Below are 15,815 nucleotides of genomic sequence, written 5' to 3'. Positions count from 1 at the left end.
GATGGCTCTCGAAAAGTGCCCCGGGAGCTGCGAAAGTCACTTCCGGTTCCACGTGATATTTGGGACGGCGCCTCTGGCGTCGGGTATCGCGGGTATGGGGTTACGTCAGCCTTATTTGCATCGCAGAATGTTACACAATGTAATCAGTAAGGTTGTTTTTATCGGGAATTCAATATTGTCTTAATTGTTTCAGGAGCCAGACCTTTTGGAGTATTTTGTGGGTTTTGGTCCAGTGTCCATGATGAGTGCGGAGCTGGAGCAGCTAAGGCAAGAATGTGAGGCCCTAAAGAACCACATCAGGGATGCTCGCAAAGCATGTCAGGACACCACATTGATACAGGTCAGTGTTCTTCTGTCTTCAGTAGCCCTCTGGTGGCTTTTATAGAGCTGCAGTGGGCACTTTGGTTGGAAACTTTGAGGAAATAACTCAGGAAGGTTGAACAAATGACTGAACACACCAAATATGATCTTAAGCACACAAGAAATTTGTTTTTGTTCTTTCGCATCTTCTTTCAAAAGTTGGACTTTAAAAGACTTTGCTCACGGCTCGAGATACATTTTTCAGCTTAGTTGTTTTGATACGCATGGCAAAAATTACTTGCACCAACACATTTTTCGTCCGCAACACAAACCTTACCAAGAGGTGACAATATAATTACTTCCCGACGGTCCAAATAATGATATTATCCTTTACCACTCAACGTAAGCCTTTCGCACTTTGCGCTGGTTATAGTGATAGGAAGCAGGATGGAGACTATTGATAACATACAAGTGATTTAATTCTATAACACAAGGACCAGTATCCCATATATTATGCAGCTCTTCACTTATATGAAAAATAGAAATTATGGGCCCCCCTCCAATTTTACTTGAACAAAGTGGGGCAGTTAGGCCCACTTTACACTTGCGCCATTTTAACCAACCTGAGTCAGTTAACCGGCGTGTGTCGCTTAAGGTATGGTCCTGGTCGGTGGCAGCACTTTTTGGGTGACTTAAAAATACTAGTTTATGTTATGTATGGCTCTTGATTTTTTTCCTCAAAGTACCTTTGTACAATACAATAATTTATGCAAAATTTTATGACGTCAAGATGACGTAATCAAAAATTACAGGCCACGCCCTTTTTTACAAAAGTGGTTCCCCCTCCCTAACGATTCAATATACAATGCTAATATTTTTAGGAAGGATATATGATAGTGATTTAGTTCAATTGACGGGCTCTTTTTAAGATATCTCTTCAAATTGATTTTTGGTGAATTTTTTTCAAGATTTTTAGGGATACCATCTCCTATGGACCCTCCCTGCCCTACGCAACATGTCCTGCCTTATGCCGCCCATTGGTGGCAAGTTCAGGCGGAAAACCTCGCAACAGCCTTCTTTTTTGTGCCCATCTATATACAGTTTTGCCACGAAGGTGCCTTAAAAATCATGTTGCTGGGGTAGTAGTAGTGAAATTGGCATTTAATTGTGGTAAAAAGACCCAAAAGCACCGTTTTCCTCCTGTTTTTCACTCACCTGGGCACGTCCAGTAAAATGCAGGTCAACGACCTCTGCGAACACGTCATTTGACACGCAGACGCGCGAAAAACAGTGGCTGCTTCTTTGGTGTTCTCCTATGCCCCGATCAACGGGCCCGGCTTGCAGTACCGCCAGCTTGGCGAGGACGAACGCCGGGTTTTAGCCTGAGTCTTCCCGTCCCTGTACATGCGTCTCATCCTCAGCATATTACAGTTGCGCCTTTTTTGTTGAGCGTGTACGTGGCATCTCATATTCAGGAAAACGCAAACATAAGTAATATTAACTACTGCGAGACGAAAATAAGCGGCTGTCATTTGAATCGCGTGGGACTGTTATATCCTGCGCCACTGGTGGCTTGCGCTTCCGCCTGTAGGTCTAAAGACAACCGTCACCGGCAGCGAAGCGTTCTGTGCCTGTTATGCAACGCAAGTGTAAAGTGGGCCTAAGTGGTATTTGTATTTATTGACAATGAAAGACAAGTCATTACACTGGGTCAGCCTAGGCAGCTTTCGCTGGTAACGGCTGACCCACAAGTACAGACAAACATACAGTAAGTGGTAATTGTACCCTGCTTCCCTTCCTCTGCAAGGAGTAGGTGTGTATGCAATATGTCGTTATTTGATGTACACCATGGTTGAGGACTGCCGTATTATTCCAAACTCCATGTGAGGGTGTTCTGTTGGCTCCTCTTTTCTAGGGCAGGACTCCCTCTAACTTAGGTACCCGACTTTGGCGTCCTATATGTGGTGTTCACAAAAACTTTCTATTTCACTGTAGGTGACGGCCAACATGGAGGCAGTAGGCCGCATTCAAATGAGGACACGGCGAACTCTCAGAGGCCACTTGGCAAAAATTTATGCCATGCATTGGGGCTCCGACTCTCGGTAGGAATCATCTTCACTTTGCCCCATCCTCATGTAGATAGTATGTTTTAAAGATGATGATTTTGTCGTTATCTGTTGTATTTAGTTTGAACTTGAACAAATCCTGATATCTCAAATATGTTGATACCGTTTTCATTATGTTAATTCTGATTTCCCTATTGTTATAAAACATTGGTATTGTGTAAAGGCTTTCCATTGGTATGAAACGTGGTTCTCAAGAAAAGGCATTAGGTATTGAAGTAAATATGGTTTCTTGATATGTTGATACGCCAGGGACTAGTTTTCTGACAGGAAATATTTTTGTTAAAAAAGATTGCCATGAAAAACTAGAAATGTTGTCACTTGAAATGGTTCCAGACAGCATGATTTGCACAGATCCAAACTACTGCCAAGTGCAGATAAACATCAATATTTTTTTCATGTAAAAAGTGCTGTGATATATATGTATGACATGTACAGCAGCCTTTCCGCCAGCAGGGTGTCCTCCCGTCAAATGACGACCACATCTAACTTGGGACGGCCTGAACAGCCTTTGTTTTGTTATGCTTGAAAACAATCCATGTGCGGCCTTCATAACGATAACAATAAAAATGTACTGAAGCCTCTTCTGAAGGCAGCTTTCAGGTTTTTTTAAATAAATAAATCGCATATTTGTGGTTGGAAAATTCACTAGCATCACCTAGTTTGCGCGGTACGGCCCTTCCCAACTGGACGGCCTCTCCACCGTGGTCTGGCGGAAATGCTGATTTACAGACAGGTACAGCTATTTGCTTTTAGAAAACACCAACAATAGCAGCTGGGATATGTTATGTCATGCCATGTCATGAATTCAAAAATTATTCTTGTTTTTCCATTGATAACTGACAGTAATGTTATCCTTTCTGTCTTGCAGAAATCTTGTATCTGCTTCACAGGATGGTAAACTAATTGTCTGGGACTCCTACACAACTAATAAGGTAATGTTTATCATGGGCATGTCACATTGTGTTGGGCTAGCCTCTACCAGGCTCCGCCGGATGGCTGGAAAAATAGTAGAAATTGGCCGTAATAGAGTGAATAGTGTGCCAAGGGAGTTAGCTACGGAGGGAGTACATTCTGATGGCAGAATGTACTCCCTCCGTAGCTAACTCCCTTGGCACACTATTCACTCTATTACGGCCAATTTCTACTATTTTTCCAGCCATCCTGCGGAGCCTGGTAGAGGCTAGTGTTGGGCCACATGTTTCTGTTTGTTAACATCACAAAACAACTATTTGACATAGCGATTTCTTATGGTGATTACCACACCATACTATCAAAGGGGAACTCAACTCCAGAAACATTTATTCTGAGTAGATCGGGTATCAGAAGCATTCTGTATAAGCATGGAATGCTAAAAAATGATTTCATTGGCAGCTTTAAGTTTGGAATAGGCATCAGTTTTAGCATAAATTGGGTGTATTCTGGAGGGTTGCTGATATATGGGGTAGTTTGAAAGGGAACTGATTCAGAAAGGTTGATGTAAAAATTTGTTTGCAAAAGTGGAACGTTTCTGTTTCTGGGTATGAATGTGAAGCTATAAACTTCAGACTGAAGTTATTTGGGAAAGATATTAGTTCTTGATATACTTGTTTTCCACAATATATGATTCCTGATTCCCAACTTGTATTCATGTTTGCATTCTTCCTGACTTTGACAGGTTCATGCCATCCCGCTGCGGTCAAGCTGGGTTATGACTTGTGCCTATGCACCATCAGGAAGCTACGTGGCCTGTGGAGGGCTGGATAATATTTGTTCCATCTACAGTTTGAAGACACGGGAGGGCAATGTGCGTGTTAGCAGAGAACTTCCTGGACATACTGGTAAGTAACATTCCGTCCATTCATCTGCACTTCCCATACAGCTGATATAGTGGGTAGAAGCCGGTAATACCAATTACAACGTTATCACGGCCTAGGTATGACATATTACTATTTGAGATGTGGGACCGCTAGGAATGTTTTTAGAACTGTTTTTGAAGGAGTGAAAGGCAAAGAGGACTAGGGTTCAGAGATGTATAAATAAACACGCTGTATAAATGATAAAATTACGCTTGCCTAATGCCGTCTTAGTGAATTATGAGATGCAATGTTACCATCAACTTCTGTATAATCTAGTCCTTACTTCGATACTCAGTTCCGTTTGCTTGTTTTCCCTGCTATTTTCAGCAGTTCATTTGCAGATAGTTGGTAAACACAAAGGAAGAGCGGAGGATCTCTTTGCACGCGGCGCTCCCATTTTCAGGGAAGAATCTAGCCAAACAAACGCGGCAAAACGTTGTATTTACTATTATCAAACAGATTCAAGAAATAAAACACGTTACTTTATATTATGTATTTGCTTCCTGTTCCCGTCTACTGTGAATGTTACAACGTTCCTTATATTTCGCTATCTACTGGTATTTCATTTCATAATGTTACATATGTTTTAGTTCGCACTTCGCATGTTTTCGCACTTTCGGGGGACCACACAAATGCGACAAAAACGTTGTATTTAATATTATCACATAGATTCAAGAAATAAAACACGTTATATTGTGTATTTACCACTCACTTCTGTATTTAAAATGCTACCTGTTCCTGTCTACTCCTTATAATTCGCTTCCTTTCATAATGTTACAATGTTCGTTCCATTTCCTTCCATTTCGCACTTTCGGGGGACCGTGTTGTTTGGTAGTATAAGTAAATACATTGTCTGGCAGTTCATGTGCAGTTCTACCTTACAAGTTCTACAGATGTCCTGTCTATATAACTGGCTTTTAGAATACCATATAGACACCACAGCTACAAGTCATATTTCCAGACATACAACTACAAAACATTTGAATTCAACTGCGAGGAGGGCATTTCCAAGTTGCAAATATAGGTACATTTACACTTTGAAACAACTTTGACAGGCTGATTTGAACGTTTGTATTTGGACCCAAGGTTGATTTTCTAAAAACTGAAAGTTGTTTTGATTATGTAACTTTGTTACAATCATTCTGCGTCATTCTGTTACTTTGAAAACCAGTAGAAAAAAATATTTGAATCTCGTTCACCAGTATTATGCTAATCTTCTCCAGTCATTGTTTCTAGGTTGAGACAGTCTGGGATTTTTATGTCTACCGTCGCCCCAAAATTTTATATTTTTCACCCGTTTACGGTAGCATTTTAAAGATCGTAATCCATGTTATGCAATATGCTGCTAGTTTTACTGTCACCACGCATGATCCGTTATATTAAATGGCGGCCATGTTTCGAGGGCGAAACATGCTCTTGTTTACGGCTCGTTTCCTGCCAATTTAGAGATTTTGCGGCCTCAAAACTCACATCACAAGGAAAGCAAAGTTATACTTGTTGTTTTTACGTCCAACGTTTCTTCTGTGAACGAATTATTCTTCCGCTGCACTGCCGATAGCGTACTTGAAATATAGAACTACATGCTCGGGAATTCTTCCCAGTACACCGATGGCATGTTGTTTTCTGATCAGCGTGCTTTGGTTTACTATGTAAACAGAGACTGTTAAAGTTGTTAATATGAAAATTGTATTTTGAAATGTCCGTGTGGCGTCGTATTTACCCCCAATAACAACGTTTACTTTGTCGTGGCATAGCGAGATCGACCAAATATTACGAGTACACTGTACCGCCAGGTTTTCACAAACGCTGGGTCGTGAGCGGCGGAGAAATCCACGCCCCTCGGCCGAAAAATAGCGAATTGTGAGCCAAAATTCCATGGAAATACGGGCAGAAAAACCTCGACTTTTAATTTTTCGGGATCCCTGATTAGCTAAGCCCCCATTTTCCAAAAAAATAATAAACGTAGAAAATAAGAACGTACTCGGTGGATTTTGAGGCTGAAAAAAAATAAACGTACCGGTACATTTATTTGGGAGATGAGAGTATACATCCTTCGGGTGAATGTAGGAAGTTTCTAGGATGCGGATTCATCTCTGCCATAAAAGAATGTGCCAGATGATCACGTTAGCACCGCACCGCCAAAAATGACTGCTGTGTCCGTCTACATGTCTGTAGCCTTTGCCGAGTCGCTGTGTGGTTTCTGACTAGATGTAAGTAAAGATGCCACTCTTTTATTATTGCAGCAGTACGTAAATATAGCGCTGCCGCGAACCTAAAACCGCTGAAAACACCCTCAGTTCATCCTTAACCCGAAATCAAATCCCCGCAAACTTAAATGATTCACAGTAATAAGACTGTGTACAGGTAGAGACCGATTTTTATTGAGTACAGCAAGCTGTCTGCCAAAGCGTAACTCACCTTTGGCAGGCTTATGTCTCTTTATGATGCCGATACTCCGTGCCCCGCCCGTGACCTCCCATATGATCGCTATTAACTTGATTGTCAATGGAGAACACGTTCTTTTGTTTCTCAAAACAATCTTAAACATATTGGCGGCATTGTGCCTCTACACAGGCAGTTATTGGCTCATTTGTACCGCCTTTGTCGAGTTTAGGGCAACTTTTTACTTAATTGGTCTACAATGTTTGACAAAAATTGGTGCAGATATCCGGTATTAGTGACAATGCGCTGTGCAGATATGCGAAGTCATCAACAAAGGAGAGAATAGGAACCGGTTTGGGATCTTCGGATTCGGTGCAATTAAATGGAGTGTGCTTTAATCTGTTGTGCAATTAAGTAGATTCTCCTGTATTATTTGTAGTTACGTCCTTAAATACCATGGCAGAATACCATGTTCACATTCCATCATAGATTATGCAAATGACACACAGACACACACACACACAGACAGGTCAAAAACTATATCTCCTTTTTTTCATGTTTGTGGGTAGTGAGTGGTGCAGGTAAAGCCTGTCTGGTGTGGGTAGTTTTAAATGTTACGAACACTGGTGCAGGCATACAGAAAAAAATTCTGTGCCGACATTATAAGTGGGATGTCATCTTAGATAAAAAGGAACAGGCTTTTCATGCACATCCAACACAAGCTAATGATTACAAAACAACAGAGATATGATTTAATGAGCTTTAGTGTCCAAACTTTGTGCCACATTTAGATGAATTTAGCATTGTCAATAGCCAGGAAGCTTTAGTGGAAGGTGGCTTTGATGAAAAAGTGCCTGGTCCTGAAGACTGACATCATTTTTTCTTCACAGGTTATCTTTCATGCTGTCGCTTTCTTGATGATAACCAGATTGTCACAAGCTCTGGAGACATGACCTGGTAAGACATTTTTCCATCTACAAAAGTATTTTTGTCAACCAAATCATCTCAAACCATAATTTCTTTAAGATTAGAAATGGGAAAGGATGATTTACAAGTTGACCAAGACACTTCCAAAATCACAGCCTACACAAACCAGGTAGGGAGGCTTGATTGTAAGCACCCACCTCTGCAACTTGTGTCAGGTAGGGCCAGGACCTGCCCATGATAAATGGTCAGCATACCAAAAAAAGTACAATTTGCCGCAAACTACTGTCGGTTCTGTCGCAAAAAGGTTCTAGATGCCGTAAAAAGGCATTTGCACATGTAAGAGTGATGAAAAATCTGTTCAAATGAGTTGTACAATTATTGTGTATGCAAGCTGTAACATCAGGATGCGAAATACTTTTTTGAGCCAGGTTGCCCACATTGCAACCTAGGGCAAAAGCTAGGTTGCACACAAAAAATTTCAGGTTGCTCCAGCTAGCCTGGAATCCATCCTATTTAGCTTCCGGCCGCTACCCAAGCTCCGCTGCGCTACCCAAGCTCCGCTGCCGGCAGCGGAGCTTGGGTAGCACAGCGGAGCTTGGGTAGCGGCCGGAAGCTAAATAGGATGGATTCCAGGCTAGCTCCAGCAACATTCACCGATTTCTTCAAATTAAGCTTGTACATAGCTTGTACATAATACTACTAATATTTCAAAATATAAATAAGATGGTATTGTGTTCCCATTGACCTAACAACATTGGGCACACCAGCAAAAATGTAGGCACACCGCTATAAAAAAGGCGGGAGCACAAGCAATCCTTTAGGCCATACCAAGTAATACTCCTATTAATCAATACTAACATCCTGGAATATAATTTCAAAAATATTCATGGTAAATTATAGTCAGTAGTAAGCAAAAAAGCTCAGTAGTAAACACAAAAGCAGTATAGTATATCAAACGACTTTTTAAAAAGATTGAAGAAATAATTCAGTTCTAATAATAGTAGAATTTCTAATGTAACAACAACAATAAAGGAAATTACTTAAGTTTGCCCCTACAGATAAACTATGAAAAAAAAACTCCTTGCTATGATTGAAACATAGTGTTGGAATCATTATCAACCTATTATGAACCTGCAGTGCAACTAAAGGTCGCTAGAGGGCAGTAATTTCACCCCCTCATTTACAGGCATTTCCATGTTCCATATATGGTGATGACTGATGGTGGCCATGTTGTTTTGCCAAGAGCAGTGTGTTTTCGTCTTTTTCAGCTCAAATTCCATGATTTATTAAGGGTTTTGGGTGGTTTGAATCGAAAAAGTGTTGATTTCTTTGTTTCAATTGAAGATTTACCAAATTTGATGAGAGTGACACTGTGTTTTTGTGAGCTTCCAGGGTTCAGATTGAGTTCTTTGGCTCAAAATATAAGGTTGCGCACTGCGCTACCTGGGTTTGGAATTAACTTACGCCAACCGAAATATTGTTGCGCTGCGCAACTGGGTATTTTGCACCCTGAACAAGATTTCTCCTCACCAACTTACAGGAAGACACAGTGCAGCCCCCATACCATACTTGTAATACGATATACTAGTAGTCTGTAATTGCTGTGCCATTATTATCAACAACGTGTAATCTGATGTGCTGTCCTTGAATGAAGTGAACTGGTAACAAATTCGATAACAGGGTCAGATGAAGTAACTAATGTCATGTGGTTTGAGGGACCGTTGTCTAGCTGTCTAGCTTTTGCAGACAGAGCGAAAAGACAGGTGATTTCTAAGGCACGGCAATTCAGTCAGACTGTCAGTACAGCAATGGCAGAGAGCTAGAGAACTCAGTTGAGAAAAAGTGAGCAGAGCCAGCAATATGTATTCACCGTCAGTCTGCCTCACGACTCAGGAGACTCTCGTGCCAAGTTGACGGAAACCTTGTCTCTGCTGTCTTGATGTGCTATGCAAATCCAGATATAATTCTATAATTTAATGACATCATTGTTAGTTAATGTTTTATTGAGTACATGGATAAAAGACTTGTTGTAATACCATGTTTTATCGCTTCTAGTCTTCTTACATGCTCTATGGCATTCACGTTTGAAAATGTGGATGTTTTTTTTTTTGCCCGCCTTTTTTTTCGCCTGGGCGCACTAAATTTGGAGTCTGCAGAGGATGTCATCCATAAAATTTACTTGCTGTGGCCTATAGGCTAAACATACACTGAGCTTGTGAAGCTCCTTTGCCCAGGCAACCACAGATGCCAGCAACATATCAATGAAATATATTTGATTGAAAAGAAAATATATGGCAATCCTATTTCTAGTGAGCCTTTCATTGGTAATGAAGCTATCACTATCAGACAAGTGGCTTTCTCTCTGTGAAATGACCCCATTTCTACAAGCATTAGCCCCTGGCTGCGAAGAGAGTAGTCGACCCACCCAATAAGATTATTATGAATGACCACCATCTGCCTATGTTAAGTCTAATCTGCCAGATTGTAATCAGTTTGCATATGAAAATACTTCCTACGCATGTAATATAGGTAGTGGAATATATAGTAGGGGACAATTTCTTCAACTCAGGAGTCAGGACATCCTTTGCAAATTCATTTTAAAAATTGGTATTGCTTCACTACCTGCCATATCTGAGCATGTATCCAATGTTGTTGCTATAGTGCCCTGTGGGACATAGAAACTGGACAACAGATGACATCATTCACAGGCCACACAGGCGACGTTATGAGCCTATCACTTTCAGAGGACCACAGGACGTTTGTGTCAGGAGCCTGCGATGCCAGCGCAAAATTGTGGGATATCCGTGATGGAATGTGCAAGCAGACTTTTACCGGCCATGAGTCAGACATCAATGCTGTCACTGTGAGTACTGTCAGCTCTTTTAATGGATAAACATGACATTGGTACATGTATGTATCTACTTCATTAGTAATTTATGGCCAATACAAAAACTCATGTTAAACACAATGTACTGAACTTTCATTGTCAGACAAGAAATAGGTAAAAGAGACCAGTGGCACCATATTGCACGATACTTGAAAATGTTGAAAACAAAACAACAGAGAAATGCCAGCCGATAATGACTTAAGGGAGTAAAGGGTTTCCTCTGTGTAGTGGCAGTGCCATGGAATGATTAGTTTGTGGGCAAAAGAGGTAACACAATCTTCTGTTTCAGTTCTTTCCAAATGGCAATGCTTTTGCTACTGGCTCGGATGATGCAACTTGCCGCCTGTTCGACATCAGAGCAGACCAGGAGTTGATGCTGTACTCACATGACAACATCATCTGTGGAATCACCTCTGTGGCCTTCTCCAAGAGCGGCCGGTTGCTGCTGGCTGGCTATGATGACTTCAACTGCAATGTGTGGGACTCCATGAAGGGAGAACGAGCAGGTTAGTCCCCAAATCCACCCCCATATTAGCATATTGGGCTCAAAATATATTTTTTCCGTCGCCTGCAACTATGCATTAGTATGCAATGTACAAAAATAAAATGAGTAATTTGTTCAGCAGCATTCAAGGTAAGTGACAACTAATTGTTAGATGGAGCTGGAGGAAACATAAACAAAGATTTGTGACTGCTACAACTATTGAATACACTTATTCAAATAAGAAACCAAAACAGAACATGTTCAGATAACTTAGTGACACTAGAAAGAAATCATGAAAAGTTAATGATCTAACTTACAGTGCATACGACACTTCAAGACAACATGATCTTACTTAACGTAACGGTTGTGGTATCATTTTACGAAATATAGACACGGTCCTCCCATTATATACACAATTTAAACGCCCCGCGACTGAAAAATTTACTCTGACTCCCAACAAAATATTCTTCTGTTAAGTAACCAGTATGTCGCAAGTTTCAATAATGTGTGCTTCTCTGCTTCTCAAAAGAACTTTTGTTTGTGTGTGTGAGACGCAGTGCTAGGTTCCAGACCGGCTACCGTGTTTACTATGACGTTACACCCGGGACGTCTGCCAGGTAATTTGATTACCTGATGGGTGGGCAGGAATCAAGAAGGAAGTAAATTTTTCAGTTGCGGGACGTTCAAATTATGTATTGGGAGAACCGAATCTATATTTTGTAAATATGTAGGGTTTCTGAATGATACTTCAACTGTTACATATTACAGTATGATCATGTAGTCTTGAAGTGTCGTATGCCCTTGAATTGATGATGCATCACTTCTCAATAACTTAACTTTATTGTACCGCTTCCTCTGGAAGATTTGGAAGAACCTCTGTCATTTAATGATGAGGATGATGATGAGCATGATGATGATGATGATGAGGATGATGAGGAGGAGGATGATGAGGATGATGAGGATGAGCTGTGTGCCCAGGTCAAATGCGAGTATCTTTGAAGAAAATTTTTTTTCAAGACGTCATTTTCTTAGGCTGAGGCCACACTAGTTTGATTTTCTAGATGACATCTGTGTATGTACTGCTTGCGACTCAAAGCTTAAGATTTGAAACACTAGCATGCGTTTTGTAAAGTTGCACGGCATAAGACATCACCTCTGGTGACAGTAGGATTGCAGATACAGGTTTGAAGGAGGTGGAACTGATTTTTGTAATGTTTTGTGGATTGTATATTTGGAGGAGTTCCAGAGATAACATAAAGTTGATAAGGAATGTTCATGAAACACCTTTGTATGGGTTGTTGTAATAGAAATGCACCAAAAGGCTTGCTGGTTGTCATAACATTCAGGCATCATGGGTCCAGCAGTGTCTCTGTTCTATTGGTCACCGTTTTGGACGATGTTCCTCAACAGATTACAATCCTGTGCCAATCTTGCCATACATGCCATCTTATTTTTTTTCATGATTTGGGATCAGAACAGTCTTCTATAAAATTAATCTTGTGTTGCTTTTGTCCAGGGTATAGGTTTCAATTCAAGGAACAATCTCCACTGGCTCTTGGTTGTTACACTGGAGTGTAACTTAAAACAAGTTAGATGCCAACCCATGTCTAAAACTCCTCCCAGTAGGTTCATCATCTGTTGTCCCCAGTCTTGTGAGGATAAGACTCAACCAAACAAAGAGAATAATAGAAGGAAAGAGCTGAACTTGACATGTTAAGAAAGCCTTCTACTATTCACACATTCCCTAAGTGGTAATACCAGTCACCCAGCTACCACTCTCAACCATCTGTTACAGTCTACTATTGTATTAGTAAGTATTCTTGTGTCTCAAGAAAATGTTGGAAAGCAAGAAGTTCACTGCTGTTGTATAGTGAGACTAATGCATTCACACAAGGCTTTCTTACAGCCATGAATAATTTCATCAGGTTGGAAAATCACTGGATAACAAGGTTTTTTATTCACAACCAGGAGCTATATACATATACAATCAGTGACCACCTGTCACCTTCCTCAGGGCAATACTGACTGGTACTATTCCACACTGTAGCTAGGAGCAATAATGTACAAATCCTGGCACCCCCCTCCCCCATTGCCTCTTTGAAAAAGGAAATTGTACCATTTTATCCATTACATTGAAACTATAAAGGGTGGTTTGGGTCATTAAAGTAGAAAATCAGTACAAACCAACAAGGTTAACAAGTGCAACTATTCAGTCGTGGTAATCTACTGTATATAAAATCGAACTCACACCCAGTATTGACCACTCAGAATATACTGAAATTCTGACTTGCCTTAATCGTACAACGGCGAAACTTCATACATTGGCACAAAAAGTCCTTATCAGTGTTTCCGCCAGACTGATGGCCAACGTTTCGTTCTCAAGTTCATCTTTTGATATCCCGGTAGAAATGGAACTGTTAGATGGCTGATCCTTCGATACAAATTCTTCTGAGGTTGTCAGCTTTCAATTGTGCTCTGTCGGCGTCCGCAGGACACGAATGGTTGATGTACACCATGTAGAATGAATATGACAGAATGACGCTTGTATAAACTTCGAAAGACCGACATGAATCTTGAAAAACGAGTTTTTAATGAGATCAATATATGTGAAAGGTGCGACATCTATTGCTTTCTAGCATAACAATACCTATCAAAGGAATGCTATTTTCTGACGCTGGACGCCATCCTTACACCCGTAGCTTCAGTGGAAAACACAAATTGCCAATCTGAATTTTTCATTTTTCTACCGACTTCTTGGCAAAATGTGTGACGGAATTTTTCAGGGTGGACGGCCTCATTTGACGGGAAGACGGCCCTCTGGCGGAAACAGTGGTCTTAATACCTGCCAAATGTATTTATTAGCTATCGTGCTTTTTCATAGATCATACCTAGTATGGCTCAACAAATTGTTTTTACTCATGTTTCTTCTCCTCCACCTTCTTCCTGTCAAATCTTCAAATCGATTCATCTCTGTCATTTTTTTACCCAATGACCTGAAATTTGGCACAAGGTAGTATGGGCAAATACCCCTAGGCATTTTTTTCATTTTTTGGATGTAGACCTTTAAAGTGGTTTTATTGACTTTTTTGTGACAGCCAATGGGAGCACGGCATTTCAAAATTGTTGTTCAAAATGAAAGAAAAATGATAATTCCAGATCAAAATTGGGAAAGGAAAAAAATATTTTTTCAGTGCAAAATCACTTTTTTTTAATGGAAACCAATACAGTAGATACAATAAGACTTTGTCAAGTTGGAGTCCAACACAAATCACATTACAGTGGTAGAAATACTTTTTTCCAGAGTTCTGCAATATTGCAGAATGTCAAATTTTTGCTCTGCAATTTGAAAATATTTTCTGCAAATACACAAGCCTCCATACTACAACCTTCTCAATCTAATAATGCCTATATTTACATATCTAGTTTTGCAACATTGCTGTAATTCTTTATTCTCTCACACTCTATCTTTAATTTTTACAAAGTTTGAACAGGAAAAATATGTGTGTAAAAAATGATTCAAATGAAAAGCAAATTTACTTCATTGAAATGGCAAGATCACATCAAATAGCTTTTTTTGATTTCAATATGTTTAAAAAATTCAACAACCTGCCTGATAAGGAGGAACAAGGACATTATATCATTGCGGGGCATAAGTGTTCTGATGCGTAATTCGATCGCACAACCTGTGACAAAAATCACAGCCACGGCCCTCGGAAAAGACAAAATTTCATTCTGCAAAATTGCAGATTGTTTAATTTTTCTTCTGCAATCTTGTTTTCTCATTAACAGATTAAGAAAGAACTGTAGCTGAACTGAATATTGACAGCTGGTCATAAAGAATTCTAAATCTGATTTTTTGGACCAAATGGATGACGTCAATATATTCTATTGCCCTTGGTATGATTTTTTTCAAAGCTAAAATACAGCACTTTGGTACATAACACTGCGATGAAACTTTTTCATGTGCATAATGATCAAAGCTACAAACATAGTTTTGCACAAATTGATATCTCCTTATCATCTGTAGTTATTAAAAATAATAGTTTTTACCTAATTAAAAAAAAATCATTTTCTAATAACTATGGCCACTTCATAGATATCAATTTGTGCAAAATGGTGTTTGTAGCTTTGATCATAATGCACATGGAAAACACAGTTTCATTGCAGCGTTATGTACCAAAGTGCTGTATTTTAGCTTTGAAAAAAATCATATTAAGGGCAATAGAATTTGATGACGTCATCCATATGGTCCAAAAATCAGATTTAGAGACCAGCTATCTATATTCAGTACTACAACAGTTCTTTCTTAATTCATTAGTGAGAAAACAATGGAAAGTCAAAACGCCAATTTAGCCAGGGAGGAAACCTTAACCCTCATCCGTTTGAACCCCGGGCGTGTATTAATGTGTGCTGTATCAACATTTTCCATCAGAGAAAAAAAGTTCCTTCCATGAGTTTGTTTGTGTACATATGTCTTACAACTTCTGAGGAACTGAGATTGGTCCATTTTTTGCAGGAGTTATACTCTAAAGTTTGCATTCACTCAAGCTTCATTTCTATTTTCTTTCACTCTATATTATCAACATGCAATTGATAGGAAAAGTTTGAGCCACTGACCCCTGAGCTGATGGGTATCTCACTAGACTGTGTGCTGGTTTGCACGCACTTTGAGAATGCCTGGCACATATGTGATGAATATTGCTGTGCAGTGTAGTAAGGTAGATTCAACTTATGATGTAGAAAAATAACAAAGAACAGTGAATTTTGTTTTATGTTCTGATTACAATACGTCCCTTTAAGTTATAGCCTACCAAAATAGACTGAAGGCCTGACCAAGTCAGGCAGAATTTGTGAAAAATGTAAATGATTTCAAC

General features: G+C 39.9%; 1 protein-coding gene across 1 annotated transcript in view; it reads left to right on the top strand.

Moving 5' to 3' along the window:
* Positions 1–15,815, top strand: part of LOC136443967 (guanine nucleotide-binding protein subunit beta-1) — a 30,587-nt gene that overhangs the window by 12,084 nt on the left and 2,688 nt on the right. The window contains exons 2-8 of the mRNA XM_066441356.1: positions 194–340; positions 2,296–2,402; positions 3,295–3,358; positions 4,081–4,243; positions 7,534–7,600; positions 10,232–10,433; positions 10,747–10,963. Of these exons, the coding sequence (XP_066297453.1) occupies positions 239–340; positions 2,296–2,402; positions 3,295–3,358; positions 4,081–4,243; positions 7,534–7,600; positions 10,232–10,433; positions 10,747–10,963 (922 nt within the window). The 5' untranslated portion in view covers positions 194–238. The remainder of the gene's footprint in view (positions 1–193; positions 341–2,295; positions 2,403–3,294; positions 3,359–4,080; positions 4,244–7,533; positions 7,601–10,231; positions 10,434–10,746; positions 10,964–15,815) is intronic.

This window comes from Branchiostoma lanceolatum, chromosome 10, assembly GCF_035083965.1.
Source record: "Branchiostoma lanceolatum isolate klBraLanc5 chromosome 10, klBraLanc5.hap2, whole genome shotgun sequence".
Taxonomy (NCBI): Eukaryota; Metazoa; Chordata; class Leptocardii; order Amphioxiformes; family Branchiostomatidae; genus Branchiostoma; species Branchiostoma lanceolatum.
The sequence above is the reverse complement of the archived record's forward strand: the minus strand, read 5'-3'. Positions and strand labels throughout refer to the sequence as shown.